At 52.2% G+C, this 16,000-nt stretch overlaps 1 protein-coding gene across 1 annotated transcript; it reads right to left on the bottom strand.

Moving 5' to 3' along the window:
• Positions 1-396: 396 nt before the first annotated feature.
• On the bottom strand, positions 397-5,892 carry LOC100352639 (selenocysteine lyase-like). Its single transcript, XM_089305430.1, is given in 6 exon segments — positions 397-694; positions 696-1,809; positions 1,904-2,091; positions 2,835-2,918; positions 5,532-5,632; positions 5,805-5,892. Coding segments are annotated over 6 exon segments (1,599 nt in total). The 3' UTR covers positions 397-670.
• Positions 5,893-16,000: the final 10,108 nt, after the last annotated feature.

Raw genomic sequence — 16,000 nt, 5'->3', positions numbered from 1 at the left:
CCATCAGCCCTGACGGTGGCTCCTATGCAAATCCCCCTCGCCACAGGACGCTGTGTGAAGATAAAAGTCCTTCTGCAGACGGTGGGGATGAGAGCCGGATGGGGAGATCCGATTTCCCACCTCGGGGATGGCACAGACACCGGCCGCCCACGCCAGTGGAGCAGATCAGAAGGGGAGCCAGGAGAGGCGGTGGCTCGGGGAGGGGAGGTGCCCAGTGACCTGTAGCCCACATGGCAGCAGCAGAAAGGGCTCGGCCACCAAGGGTGCGTCCTGCCCTGGTCGAGGCAGGGCCCACCGAGGCGGCAGGGAGCCCCCGGGAGCCAAGCTTCCTAGTTTCCTGACGGCGGCCGAGTGGCAGTGACTTATAGATCCCTTGGTTTTATCTTGCAGATGAAAACGCCGCTTCCAGGTAGGGCGCTCAGGAGAGGCTCACGGATCCCTAGAGGGGCGCGGGTGTGGCTGCAGCCGGTCTGCTGCAGCCGGTCTGCTCCCGCCGTCGCCCGTGGCCAGTGGGGCCGTGGGGAGGGCCGTCTGTGCGCCTGGCAAACCCAGTCCGTGGAGGAGGCACTCGCACCGACGCCCACGCTTCACCATGCCACGCCGTGGCGGGATGAGACGAGCAGAAGCCAGACGGCTGGCGGGGGACTCCCATGAGCAGCGCGGCCCGGCACTAGGCCTGGCCCTCCAGCCGGGCCAACGGCCTGCTTCAGGTCCTGCACGGCGAGCTCCACCTCTGCCCTGGTGGTGCTGCGGCCCACGCTGAGGCACAGCGCGTTCTTGGCCACCGCGAAGGGGACGCCGCAGCTCAGCAGCACGGGCGACGGCTGGTCCCCGAGGTCCGAGTGGCATGTGGCCTCTACACTGGCCAGCAGCGTCCGGCACTGTGCGAGCACCAGGCGGCCTGGAAGCTGGGGTCCCCGGATGGAAACGTTACAGGTGTTTGGCAGCCGCTCGGCCCCTGGAAACCGGTTATTGAGATGGATTCTCTTTTTACCAAACTCAGCCTCCAGCCTCTCCTCCAGGTAGTCTCAGACGTCTCTCATGTGGGCCTCGTAAGCCTCACAGTTCGCGGTCACCAGCTCAGCAGCCTTCCCAAGGCCGGCAATCATCGGGGTGTTCTCCGTCCCTGGCCTGAAATTCCGCTCTTGTCCACCTCCAAACAGCATGGGGTACAGAGGGGTGAGTTCACCGAGCCCTCGAACATAAAGCGCGCCAATCCTGGGGCCGTAGAACTTGTGCCCCACGATGGTCAGGAAGTCCACACCCAGGTCCTCCACATCCACGCGCCTCTTCCCCAACGCCTGCGCGGCGTCCGTGTGCCGCAGGACGCGGGGCAGCCCGGACGCTGCCCGCTTCTGGTTCAGGGCTGCGATGCGCTGGCTGATTTCGGGGACAGGCATGATGATGCCAGTCTCGTTATTGGCCAGCATGATGGTCACCAGGCACGTGGTGGGACGGACTGCGGCCAGGACGTCGTCTACCTCCACCTGCCCGCTCACCTTGGACACTGGGACAAAGGTGACTGCGGCCACTTGCTCCTTTGCCAGGTGCTGCAGGGGCAGAGAGATGGAGTCGTGCTCCACTGTGCTCGTTACGAAGTGGGGCGTGGCCCCCTCTACCGGGCTGGGGTGCTCCACCGCGCCCCCTCCGGAGGCTTCGTTTTCGTGGAAGGTTTTCATCGCAGAATGGATCACTAAGTTGTTTGACTCAGTCCCCCCGGAGGTGAAGACTATGTCTCGAGGTTTCGCACCTATCATCTTCGCCACGTTTTCCCGCGCTGCGTTTATAATGTCCTTGGCCTTCCGACCACATGCTAGGAGAGGGAGCTCTGGCCATCTACCTCGCTTCCCGTCCATCAAGACGGGAGAATGAAAGGGTGGAATAATTTGCTTAAGATCAAGCTGCGGGGTAGGAGCTGCTGGGATTGCCCCAGGCGTCCTGCATGGCCTCCTCCACGGCCTGAATGACTGCCGGCTCCAGGGGCGTGGTCGCGTTGTAGTCCATGTAAATCTTCCTCTCTGGCGGGCTGTCGTCGCCGCCGCCTCCATCTCGGCCGCCCGCCAGGCACCCAGGCCGCGGGGCCCGTAAGGACTATTCTACACTCCTCATTTAGGCACAACCTGAGTGTGTGCCAGGGTCCTTCTATTTCCAGGCTGCTGCTGCTTTCTTCTCTCTCTCTTTTTTTTTTTTTTTTTTTTTTTTTTTTTTTTTTAAGATTTTTATTTGTTTATTTTGAAAGGCAGAGTTACAGAGGCAGAGGCAGAGAGAAAGAGAGAGAAGTCTTTCATCTGCTGGTTCACTCCCCAAATGGCTGTAACAGCCACAGCTGGGCCAATCCAAAGCCAGGAGCCAGGAGCTTCCTCAGGGTCTCCCAGGTGAGTGCAGGGGCCCAAAGACTTGGGCCATCTTCCACTGCTTTCCCAGGCCATAGCAGGGAGCTGGACTGGAGTGTAACAGCCGGGATTTGAACTGGCACCCATATGGGATGCTGGCACTGCAGGCAGCAGCCTTACCTGCTACACCACAGTGCCGGCCCCTCAAGGGAAGCCCTGGCTCAGAGGGTCACATGGGCTTGTCCCTTCCTGATTCTCACCTCTCCCAAGGGGCCTCTCTCCCTGCCCACTCATGCTTATCATCCTGCCTCCCCCCCCCAATACGCTCAAACTTTGTGACACCTATCACTAAATGAAAGTGTTAATTGTTTGATTACTTTTGACAGATGATCCCGCTCCCCCCCCGATGAAACTTGCACAAATACAAATCCTGCACTAATAAACCATCTTTTCCTAGCACTTGGCAAACTTCAGGCACTTAATAAATGTTTTGTGACTTACCGGATGATGGATGACAGGCTGGAAAAGCAGGACACTAGGAGGGGAATATCGTTTCATTAAAATTGAGCACCCACAGGAAAAATGCTAAAAGGAGAATGTGTTAGAGACTCATGCCAGGACATTAGGAAAGAGACAGGGAAATGTGGAATGAGCGTATTTATTATGTGAACGTCAAGGCCAATGCTTAAGCTCCGTGCTCTTAAGCAGGCTAACATTTCTCTTGTTTGCATCCTGAGTTTGCTGCGCAGCTCCTGTTGCCTTCATGATAAGTAAGTGCAGACGTGTTTCTGTAAAAAGCCTTCGTCATCAAGCTGCTGCCGAGCCCCCAGCGAGTGCACTGCTTGTCACTGGCTGCAGCCAGTGCTGGACGGTGGACGACTCTGATGTACAGTCACGGACCCCTCTCTATGACGGTGCCCTTCTGAAGGCTCACCTCGGGTTGTTTAATGCTTGCAGTGATAGTGGGATGAACAGGAGAGCTGGCCTGCACTTGGGTCATTTGTAGTTCTTTGTTGAGCCTTTATGGAGCAAGCACTCATGAAGCCCTTTTGCTTTTCCTACCATGACATCTCATTTAGTGGCTGTATGTAGAAGAAGCATAATTTGATTGTCAAATCCCAACATAAAGAAAATAAGAAGAGCCAATCGCCTGGAGAATGATACAGGTTGGAAGGTGGAATGGCTCCCCAGCTGGATGCTTAGATGTTGGGTGTGATGGAGAGAGAGGGATTGGGATGAAACCAGATTTGTGGCTTAGGTGACTGGGTAGATGTTGTGTCAGAGTTCCATCTATCAGACTTCAATCAGAGGCCAAGCTATTAATATCTATCTATCTATCTATCTGGTATATCTACCCACCTACCTGTGAACACAGAGACAGACACAGACATAGACATGGATTTATTTTAGGGCTTGGACCTCACACGTCACGAGAACTGGGTCAGCAGTTTGGGCACAGCTGCTATTTTTATGTCTGCATGGCCATCAGGAAAGGAAGAGGGGTGTGATGTGGGAAGCAAGACAAAGGGGAATTTGCAAGGATGAACCAGGCCCAGTGAAGCTGGACTAGAAATTACGTTGAACTCTCACTACCCGTAAGCTTACCTTCATCACAGAGCTAAGGGGCACCTGGCCAAGGAGCAGGGGCAGCGGGAGGATGAGATCCAGCAGGCTGGAGGGGTTGCCGGCCTGGCCATGGTCTCACGGCAGCAAGGTGGCCAATGTTTATGGGGCAGCAGCACCTGGTGTCCTGCAGCAGCTCTCTGAGAATCAAACCAAAACCATCCCTGCTTCACTTCTGTCTTCCGTGGCTCACCTACACCGTCTCTATGGCCTGTGCTAACCCAGAGCCCTTCAGGGAAGGGAATTATCATAAACACAGTTCAGTTCCAGCCTGGCTAGGCTGACACATTCCCCACAGTGGGAACTGACAAGTCTCCACACAATGGAAGTGAAGTCACGACTGTGAGTGAGGTGGCCAGGGATCACGCTGAGCCAGAAAATATCACCACGCAAACGAAAGGCAGGGGACAGGGACCCACTGTGGGGCGAGAAGGAGGAGTCAGAGGATGGGGTGGAATTTCTGGGTATAAGTATCTGTGAGATGTGAGCCCCTAATGAAGTGGCAATGACGATGACGATAGCCAGACATGAGAGTGAGTCTGATGGCTGGTGTCCGTGATACTGACCAGTCAGAATGAGGGCCAGCCTTGAAGAGCTTCTGGGGATCCCAAGGAAGAGGCCACCATGCTGGTGATGGAACTGGGGTGACAATGTTCTGGGGAGCAGCTGCTCGCTGTCCAGTGGGGAAGCTGTTCTGCCCACCTCTGTGCCTGCCTGGGTACCGATTAGCTGGATGTCATCAGCCCTGCTGGTAGCCTGTGAGAATTGAGTGTCCACTGCATGCCAGGTGTTCAGCTACGCACCATGAGTCTGTAGGATGGTGGTGCTGCCTCTGGGGGTGCCTGGCCCTTTATGACTGGGTCTGGAGGAATCAGAATCTGAGCCCCTGACACAAGCGACATAGCAAGCCCCTATTGCTGAGACGTGTGTTTGGGGAAGTTTAACAGGTCCTGCTTCTTGCAGAGGGAACATCTGAAGATGCAGCAGCGGCTCCTGAGTGCCCTGCTGCCAATCAGGACAGGGAGAGGAGCAGTTCCCTGCACTCAGGAGGCTTGGGATAGCCCAGGCAACGACATCTAAGTGATGGAACCCAGGGGCTGGCTCTAGGGCTCACTTCCGAGCTAATGGAATGCACATGGGCTCCTGAAGAATTAAAGTCGGAAGCTCTTGGCTGGAGTGATCTGCTGTGGTTGTCCAAGCAGATCAAGCACAGCAGAAGACTTCCCAGGTGCATTTTGGTTCGGGGTTCATGGATTCAGCCTTGCGCATGATACCTGAATGGACTCAGAAGGAGGCTGGGGGCTGCTCACTTTGGTTTCATCCTCTCAGATGCAGGGTGGGAGTATCCTCCTCCACCTGGCCTCTGCTTTCTCAGGAGTCAAGGTTTGTCCTGCCACTTTCCCCTTTCTCAGGGAGAAATACTTTGAGGAGGTGCGACATATTGTTACCTTAAGTGATCTGGGCTTCAAACCGATAATGTTACTAGACTGACCAAGAGTCATACTCAGGAACCTACTGTTCTTAGCCTGTTGACATTTGACTTGGTATTGATTGAGGTCAAGGTGAACAGCTCACTTTGTCTGTAACCCAGACCGTGGAGGGGCCTTGATCTGGGGGTAGGTGGGGAATCAGCTGGAGGGGATACATGATATTCATTGGCCCGCTCAACTCAGCCACTAGGGGGCAGCACAAGGCTCATGTTTCACTAGGAGTGGGCCAGTGAGTCATTTTCATTCATGGGGTATGCCCTTTGACTATACATTCTCAGTGTGCATGTTCCTTCCTTGGTGTTGTTCCCCACATAGAGAAGAAAATCTGCAACTGGTGATGAATTTCATTCTGAGTTACCATTTTCAAGAGGCTTATTCCTCACTCCAAAGACTTGAGTGTGCAGCACGGTTTCCTTGGCAATGAGCAGCCGTGTCGCCTTAGGCATGTGGTGTGAAATACAGCTCTGGAGCTGGAACTGAAAGAACTCTAGGCAGGAACAATGACACAAGCAAAGGAGGGAGAGGCTGGCGTGGACTAGTCTGGGGAGGAGTAGCCAGCCATGGGTGGGGTTAACGGGAGTGAGAAGACCAGCAAGGCTCCTACTTCCATGTTAACAGTTTCAAAGGGAAAGACTGACAGCTGCTCTTTCCAACTCCCCAAGGCATAAACGGAGCTTTTACATCACTGAGTGACAATGAGATTTAGGCCTGGAAAAGAAGCAACAATTTTAATCCGTTGGGTGATTAGTTATATCTGATGTTACAAATTTCCAACGATGATAACCTCCCACCCTGATTCTGTTTGATGACTTCTTATGGTCACATAAAACTTGTCCCACAATTCTTGATGTTTCTAGAACATTAGAGGTGTGTAAAACAGGTCTGTCAAAACATACAGACAGGAAGACAGTCCTTTCTCCTGCTAGAGAACAGCAGCTGAGAGATCTGTTGCTTACCCAGGGCATAATCCAGGTTAGTTTTACTGGGGACCTTGTCTCAATCTGATTTGTAAGCAAACAGATTCTTTACCTGGATTGTTAATAATCTTCATCCTTCAGCCTCTTTTGTCAGCCAAGAAAAACAATACGCAGCCATCATGCCTGAGTAAACACAAAGTACTTTTGTGTCCAACTGATTTCTTAATTTCCCTTTAATTAAAACTGACTCTTGTCTTAAGAGGGGATTCATTTCTCATGTCATATTTTTCCTTCCCAAAGAGGGGACTTGGATGATTCTGTTTTGGTAGAGGTTAATGTGCTCGCCTGAGACCCGAATGTGAAATGCAGCGTTCCGGGCCAAGCCCGAAGCCTTCGTGCGCCCACACAGCCCTGTCCTGGCTTGGCCTCCTGTTGCCTCCCTGCCTTGTCCTGTGTCTCTTTGACTGCAGCTCTGCTGGACTCGCTGTTCTTTCAAGAGTCCTGCTGCTTCCTGCTGGCCTCTGCCTGGAACATTCTTCTGTGCTACCATCTGTCCCCAGCTAACTGCTAGCCACTGTGTGTCTCAGACGAGCGGTCGCTTCCTCAGGGAACGTGCTCTGAAGCCCCTCCTCATACGCCTGAGTGGCCTCTCATTGCAGAGTTTTGCTCATGTAGAATCACCTAATTGTTGGTACTCGTTGATTTAGCAGCTGCCTTCTCTGCTGGACTGTGAGTTCGTTGGGGACAGGAATGAGTGTCTGTTCTGTCACCTCTGTATGGTGCCAATACTGCTTGGATATCCACTCACTCACATTTGTTGTCGGCATGGATTGGAAGTGGGGGTGATGAAGGCATACACAAGGAAAGTGGATATTCAGGTGGATATTCAGGACATGGTGTGAGCACAGCAGTGGAGACCACTTGGATAGCCGTGGTGGCCCAGGTGAGTGAGCCACAGGACAACAGGAGGCTGGGTTATGCAGTATGATGGGGCTGGATCATAGAAGGCTTTGAACAACAAGTCATGGAGTTGCTATAATTGAAGGACGTGTGACTTGGGTCTTTGCCTAGGGCTGTGGCATAAGAGTGAAAAGATGAGGAGAAGCCAGCAGTGGGACTGGATGTGATGCAAAGAGGGAATCTGGGATGGTTGTCTAGTAGCTGTTGAACTCCCAAAACTGTTGGCTGTTATGACAATATTACTGAAGTCAGAGGTGGAAGCTGATTTTAGAGTCGGGCAGGTGGGCTTAGCATGAGCTGGGTAGGGGTAAGGGAATGGCGAGACATTCAGCAGAGATGGTTTGCAGCTGTGGGTGCTGCCACGTGCTTGCTCCCATGAGGTTAGGTCTGTTTTTCTGGTTCCCACTACACTCTTCTAACAGCCCCCAAGGATAAAGCAGCCGCTGGCTCTCTGCCTCTCCTTTCCCCCAACCACATTTTGTTAACGTCTCCTTGCTCAGTCCCTGTGCAACCCTTCCCCATTCTGATGAGGAGCACCCCATGCACAGCAGAGAGCTGATGGCAGGCATGTGAAGCTTTGGCCCAACCTTTGCCACCCGTCCCTGGCATGAGGAGCCGTCCAACTCCCAGGTCTTCCTCTCTTGCCCAAAATGCCCACCCTGCAGTCCATGCCTCTTTCTTGACAAAGGTCATTGTTCATTTACAAGGATGGATGCTTTGAGACAAAATAAAAAATACCAGTTGTCCTTGGACTGCCTGTGTCCACACCTATGACCCTCCACTTCCAGGCTACCCTCTTGTACCCTTGTTGGTAGCTCACACAGGGCCTGCTCTTCCCAGAAGAGTTCCCTGACTTCTTCCAATGGTCTGATGGGGGAAGGGGTGGGTTTTAGAGGCAGACAGACCTTGGACTTCACCTCGGGTCTGCTGCCATCAGCTGAGTGACTTTGGGCAGTTTCCTCTGTTTCTCTGAACCTCCTTTCCTCATCCATGGACTGTAGAAAATAGTCTCCCACGGTTGCTGTGGGCCGCAGCCAAGGTTCATCCAGTGTTCCTCACAGCAGAGCACTGACTGCAATGCCAGACACCCCTGAGAGAATTCCACAAAAGTTAGTTTCTCTTGCATGTTTCCTTTTTCTAAAGGGTCTGGTTGAAGATGGCGTTATTCTTACGAATGTGTTGACAGTGATGGAGATGCACCTTGCTTTACTCTAAGGAAGAGGGCAGCAGTGGTGAGATTTTCAGCACAATCAAGAGTGTCTCTAAAACTTCTGAGCAATGGACAGCTGAGGGGTGGCCCTGAAGAGCCTCTAGGCTCCCATGTTGTGACAGCAGCTTCTTTGGCCACTAAGAACAATTCTATCTTCTCCCTCTTAGCCCAAGTGTAGACAGATCCTTTTCTTCTGGAAAAGTCACAAATGACTGGAAATCTATTTTCCAAATCTCTGTCCTCTGTTTATCTGAAGTAGTGACTAGGGTCTGGACAGCAGAGTGGGGATAGGGGGAGGTTGGAAAGGAGCTACCAGAGTCAGAAAGAAGGAATAAGCTGCAGGTGTTAATAGCACCATGGGGTGACTGCAGTTCACAATAACCTATTAGAAACGTTGTGAGCAAATAGAAGAAAGGAGCACAAAGGCTTCTGTCATAAAGTAATGACAAAGAGAGGGAAATATTAATTATCCTGATTTGATCAGTGCATATTGTATACATGTATTGAAATGGCACACTGCACCCCATAAATTATTGTTAATTAAATTTAAAAATGTTGAAAGAGATGAAATATTAATTAACCTGATTCAGTCTTCACACATTGAATACATGTGTTGACTTATCACATTGACCCCCATAAAGATGGACAATTAAAATGATAATAAAAAAGAAAAGAGTGCAGTTCACCAAGTTTCATCCTAAACCCAACAATTTGGCTGTTTCTAATGGTTGGATTGGGGCATCTGTTTTACAAATAATCTCCCCAGTATCCATTTGCATCCTGGTGGCCAAGAAGCACAGCTCTAGAGCCTTAAAGGGGACATTTTATTGAGATTCCAGAGTAAATCAAGCAAATCAACAAGTGTGAAGTGGGAAAAATTATACAGCTGAGTGCTCTGGAGGCAGCATCTTTTGAACAGAGACACAGAAAGGCCCAGCTGGCTTCACAGGCCTTCCAGGACTGATGGGACCACCCAGGCTCTCAGATTATTCAGCTTCTTGCATCTTAGAGCTTGACTCCAGACACCTTTGTAGCTGTGGTCTGTGCTGACTGTTGGTGTTGCTGTGGATTTGTTCTGAGAGGAGGAGCGTGGTGGGGGCAAGAGGCACAGAGTCACCACACAGACCCTGAGAGTCAGTGAGAGCAGGCCAGAGGCGAGCAGCCTGCAGACTCCTTTATTTCAGTTGGTACAGCAGCTTATATAGCCAAAGGCAGCCAATCTGGTCAAGGGGCAGTCTATGCTCTAACCAATCACAGCCTGTTGCCAGGCAGTTTCCAAAGCCATCTAATCACAGCCTGTTGCCAGGCAGCCTCTGTTGCCATGTGGTTTCCAAAGCCATCTAATCACAGCCTGTTGTCAGTCAGACTCCATGGTCATGTGGTTTCCAAAGCCATCCAATCACAGCCTGTTGCCAGACAGTTTCCGTTGCCAGTGGCCATCTTGGTGTGGGGAGCAACTCGGACTAGACTAAGTTACTGGAATTGAGACTTATTCTATGCATCTGCTCTCCCACAATATGGCGCTGGGAGAGAAGAAAACAGCTTCTACACAGCTGCCTCCAGTTCAGCCAATAAACTGTAGGACTTGCTCCTGATTGGAGGAGAGCAGCGTGCTCGGCGTGTGGGCAGCCGAGTTAGGATTGGCGGAGGAGGACTATAAAGGAGGAGAGAGACGGCATGCACGAGGAACATCTAAGGGGAACATCTAGCTGAAGGAACACCTGTGCAGCCCCCGAGAGAGCCGGCCGGCGGTGTGCCGCTCCCCTGCGGAAGTGGGGAATGTGGCCAGGGGGAACCGCCCTTCCACGGAGGTGGAAGGGATAGTAGCCAACCCGGGAAGAACCAGCAGCAAACCCGGGGAGGGCCGAGCAGACGAAAGAACAGCGCAGGGTCCTTTGTCGTTCCTCCACGAAGAGGGGGAGCGACATAATGGTGCCGTGACTCAGATATGAAGCCTAGGCAGGGTTTAGTGTCGTTCCTCCATGAAGAGGGGGAGCGACATAATGGTGCCGTGACTCGGATATGAAGCCTAGGCAGGGTTTAGTGTCGTTCCTCCACGAAGAGGGGGAGCGACATAATGGTGCCGTGACTCGGATAGGAAGCCTAGGCAGGATCCTGTGTCATTCCTCCATGAAGAGGGGGAGCGACACTTGGCATCGCCTTCTCATTCCACCACATGTTGGGTCCTGTCCAGGTTGGAACCTGCTGGAGGCAGGAACCCCTACCTAGTCTGCAGGGAAGCTAATTCATTGTCTTGTAAGTTAACTCCTAGACCTCTCTTCATACTGTGCACCCTTAACTCATATTATGCCCATCCTTTTTTTTTCTTTTTTGAGATTTAAAAGCAAGATTTATTATAGTCAAATGTCGCTCCCCGTCTTCGTGGAGGAACGACACAGGACCCTGCGCTGTTCTTTCGTCTGCTCGGCCCTCCCCGGGTTTGCTGCTGGTTCTTCCCAGGTTGGCTACTGTCCCTTCCACCTCCGTGGAAGGGCGGTTCCCCCTGCCACTTTCCCCACTTCTGCAGGGGAGGGCACACCGCCGGCCAGCTCTCTCGGGGGCTGCACAGGTGTTCCTTCAGCTAGATGTTCCCCTTAGATGTTCCTGGTGCATGTTGTCTCTCTCCTCCTTTATAGTCCTCTTCCACCAATCCCAACTCTGCTACCCACACGCCGAGTACGCTGCCCTCCTCCAATCAGGAGCAGGTCCTACAGTTTATTGGTTGAACTGGAGGCAGCTGTGTAGAAGCTGTTTCTCCCTTCTCAGCGCCATATTGTGGGAGAGCAGATGCATAGAATAAGTCTTAATTCCAGTAACTTAGTCTAGTCTGAGTTGCTCCCAGTTGCTCCCCACAGATCCCCCTTTCTTTTTATTTTTGGCGTTGATATGCGCCTGTCTTCGGTGCCCCGCGGCACACACTCTGCTCTGCTTGCTAGGGTTGCCCACAGGTGCTTACAAGCCCTATAAATCAGGCAAACCGAATCCAGGTCCTCTCTTCGCCATGTTGTGAGGAGGTTTCTAGGCGCTGATGCGTGCCTGAGTTCGGTGCCCTGCAGCGCATGCTCTACTCTGCTAGAACTGCCTGCAGGTGCTTACAAGCCCTAACAATCAGGCAAACCGAATCCAAGCCCTCTCATTGCCGTATTGTGGGGAGACTTATTGATGTTAATTCGTGCCTGTCTTCGGTGACCTGCGGCGCATAAGCTGCTAGCCGCCCGCAGGTGCTCACCACCTCCCTAATCAGGCAGACCGAATCCAAGCTCTCTCATTGCCATGTTGTGGGGAGGCCTTATTTTTCTCTATTTCTCTATCTCCGGGCATTCCTATCTCGCCTATTTTACTTCTATCTGCCAGCATTCCTATTTCTCTCATTTTACTTCTAAACTTCTGTTTCTCTTATCTTCGCGGCTTCCCGGCGCCCGCCCCGAGGCTGCTTCTCGGCACCTCGCCGCCCTGCAGCGGCTTCCCGGCTTTGCGCTGCTTCAGCCCGCGCTTCTCTCATCTGTGCGGCTTCCCTGCACCCGCCCTGCGGCAGGCTCCCAGCTCTGCGCGGCTCGGCTTCGCGCGCACACTCCGCGGTCTCCATGCCCTTCGCGCCCGCACCACGGCCTCGCGCCAGCCCCGTGTTCCCTATCTATTCATGCCCCGTGCTCTCTCTGCACGCGGCGGCTTCCGCGAATCACACAGCGTAGCTCACCACCGGTATTCCGCCACCACCGGTATTCAGTCCAAGTTCCCCGGACTAACCTGGCGAATTCCAACCTGGCGGCCCACGTCTCCGCCTCTGGTTCCAGATTTTCGCCTTTTGCTCCCCGGGCTGACTTGAAGAATTCCAAGCTGGCTTACGTCTCCGCCTCGGCCTGCACTCGCGGCTTCATCCTCCCTAACATTTTTCTCTACCCGGTATGTTTCCCTAAGTTTTCTTCCAACAATATTCCTCCCTCATTTCTCCCAGCTTCTCCCCACAGTCCGTATCCGAGTCTGTTTGTTCTAGCTTTCACTTTCGCTTTCAATCTCCTAGCTTCCCCGCCATAGTCCGCATCCAAGTCTAAGTTTCTTCTTGCTTTCACTTTAAATCCTAACTTCTTTCCCACAGTCCGTATCCAAGTCTATGCCTAGGCTTTCAATAGCTTCTTCCGGCACCTTTTTCGTCCGGCTTTCCCCTAGGCTCTTTGCTAGTCTCTCTCTCTCCGGTATTTTCCCACTTCTTCCCGTTTCTTCCCTCCTAAGTTTCCTATCCGAGTCACGGCACCAATATGTCGCTCCCCCTCTTCGTGGAGGAACGACACTAAACCCTGCCTAGGCTTCATATCCGAGTCACGGCACCATTATGTCGCTCCCCCTCTTCGTGGAGGAACGACACAGGACCCTGCACTGTTCTTTCGTCTGCTCGGCCCTCCCCGGGTTTGCTGCTGGTTCTTCCCGGGTTGGCTACTGTCCCTTCCACCTCCGTGGAAGGGCGGTTCCCCCTGCCACATTCCCCACTTCCGTGGGGGAGCGGCACACCGCCGGCCAGCTCTCTCGGGGGCTGCACAGGTGTTCCTTCAGCTAGATGTTCCCCTTAGATGTTCCTGGTGCATGTTGTCTCTCTCCTCCTTTATAGTCCTCTTCCACCAATCCCAACTCTGCTACCCACACGCCGAGTACGCTGCCCTCCTCCAATCAGGAGCAGGTCCTACAGTTTATTGGTTGAACTGGAGGCAGCTGTGTAGAAGCTGTTTCTCCCTTCTCAGCGCCATATTGTGGGAGAGCAGATGCATAGAATAAGTCTTAATTCCAGTAACTTAGTCTAGTCTGAGTTGCTCCCAGTTGCTCCCCACAGTCAAAGACCTCCAGCCAGAGTGGCATGGAGGGGGGCTTTCAAGAGAGGGAAAAAAATCCCTGAATTGATCCATGGCATTTGAGTTTTTAAGTGCAATTTTTTGGAAAAAAAAATACCTTGACAATCAGATTGACTTCAGTTACAAGGCAGGGATAAAACACTTTTTGCAATCGTTTAATTGTTTATCCTGTAAGGCTTGCTCATGATAAAAGAACCATCACAATGGTGGGATACCTAATTTGTTTTCACAATAAGCTGAGAGCTTAGAAGGGTGGAGTCACCACTTCCTTGCTATTCTCATAAGATTGGAAGCTCCCAAGGAGTGGGGAGGCAGGCACTTCTGACCTTGCTAAGGATAACTTTGGAGGGAAGGCAAGCACTCTATACCCCAAATTTCCACTAGGACCACTCTGACTGTCTATTAACCCACTTGACTCTTCACAGTACCCCTCAAGAAGAATGGACCCTAGCATCTGTTAGGGGGACTGGGTGATGATCACTCTGGGTGCTTCATGCTGAAAAGTGATGTCGTTGGGAAGGGGGTCAGGACAGGGCTCCAGCAGGAGGTGGCTTCTCCAGGGGGATGCAGTGTCAGCTTGCAGGAACTGCTTCCATCTGAGGTTTCATGTGCATGGCCACCTAGAATTTTACTTTTTCAAACCTGGAGAAAACTAATCTAACAAGCAATTTAAACTCACAGGATCTAAAACCAAGGCTAGTCATTATTAGAGGACCTAAGAAAGGTGCTGTCTATACCATGAGCAAATTTTCTCATTGAGAGGTGTGGGGAGCAACTGAGACTAGACTAAATTACTGGAACTAGGACTAATTCTATGCATCTGCTCTCCCACAACATGGCGCTGGGGAGGAGCAAACAACTTCTACACAGCTGCCTCATCAGTTTGATAAGCTGCAGGAGCTGATCCTGCTCCTGATTGGAGGAGAGCAGTGTGCTCGGCATGTGGGTAGCAGAGCATGGATTGGTGGAAGAGGACTATAAAGGAGGAGAGAGACAACATGCACCAGGAACATCTGAGCAGTCCCCGAGAGAGCCGGCCGGCGGTGTGCCGCTCCCCCGTGGAAGCGGGGAAAGCGGTGGGGGGTGCCGCCCCTCCATGGAGGTGGAGGGGTCGGCAGCTAACCCGGGAAGGACCAGAAGCTAACCCGGGAAGGGCCGAGCAGACAAAAGAACAGCGCAGGGTCCTGTGTTGTTCCTCTGCGAATGGGGGAGCGACAAGAGGCAAGTAGAAACTGACAGAAGAGGCTTGATAATAATCAAGTGGGCATTAAGGCCTTGCCACGTTATGAGGCATAGGCCTATCTATGTCTTCACATGGAGTACATCATAAGGGAGGTGTGAACCTCCTTAGGGAAGGCACCCTGTTGACTTCAATTACCTAGTTGGCCTGGGAGGAGAGCTGGCCAGGTGAAGGCAGGTGGCATCTCTAACAGGAAGTTTACATTTCTGCCTGCAATGCTAATGACCCTACTTGGCCGTCCCCCGACAGCACTGGATACTTTGGAAGCTGGGCCGAGTGAAGGGCTTTTCAGCTTAGAGCCAACAAGGTCTGTGGCTCTGACCTGGGCGTCCTTCAACTCCAGGGCAGGTCCATTTCCAGTAACCGAACTCTTGGCTGGCAGAGCTGCCAGGGCCCTTCATAAGCTGACTTCTGCTGAAGCCCTGGCTTTCTATACTGAAAGAAATGGAGTGGACTGGCCTGTTGGTTCTCCTTGATCTGTCCATCTTCTAATCCCTGTACACCTCTTCACTCTTCCTCCACTTTCCATGTAGATCACAGGTGTGCTAGCAGGTGCACACACACCTGCATGTCTACAGACCCCATTGTACATGGAATTCAAAGCTCGCATGATGCAGTGGCACATAATACATGTCTCATAAATGCCAGTTCTTTTTCCTTGAGCCTTTTCTCTCTCCTACCTGCTCCATTTGGGCACAAAATTGCTCAGAAAAATAGAGGTAAGTTACAAAGGGTCTCCACTATCAATAAGTTCCTCCAATCTGATTGGCGTGTGGGGCTGGCTGCCGGGTGGCCGTGCCTGCATACTAATGAGGCTGCGTCTGCAGCAGAACAGTTTGTGCCCATAAACCGTGACCTTCATTATCCACAGAGGCAGGCAGCAGTGGCAATCTTCATAGAAATGTTTCCCATCCCGACTGTGGGACTGATGGAGGCAGCAAGGTTACGGCATTTGCGTGAGTCACACCAGCAAATACTTTCCACAGCGCTGTGCGGAGCACGCTCTTCCCCTGCTCTTTCTGGCTGGGATAGGCTTTTATCCAATTAAAAATTAAAGCAGCTGCTGAATTTATTTTAATTTCTTGGGTCTGTAACTCATGCTTCATTTCTCATATGCTGGCTGCATTATCATGGAGCTCATCTCATATTGGCTCTTGCAAAGAGCCACAGAAATCTCTGCTTGGTTACAAGTGGTTCCCTCGTGCCAGAGGACCAGAGAATCAAGTCACCTGACAGTGAGATGGAGCTGAGCAGCCCTATTCCCTTCCCAGGAGAGAATCGTACCCCAGAATAGTCCTTGTGGGGGCAGCGGCAGGGTCAGGAGCCACAAGTTCATAGTTTTCTCTTAGAAAGTTCTTCACAAGTGACGACAATTTGTATGCCTGT

The sequence above is a fragment of the Oryctolagus cuniculus genome, chromosome 1 (assembly GCF_051225735.1).
Source record: "Oryctolagus cuniculus isolate XC-2025 breed Fujian yellow rabbit chromosome 1, ASM5122573v1, whole genome shotgun sequence".
NCBI classification, from domain to species: Eukaryota; Metazoa; Chordata; class Mammalia; order Lagomorpha; family Leporidae; genus Oryctolagus; species Oryctolagus cuniculus.
This window is presented reverse-complemented; position numbering and strand designations above follow the sequence as displayed.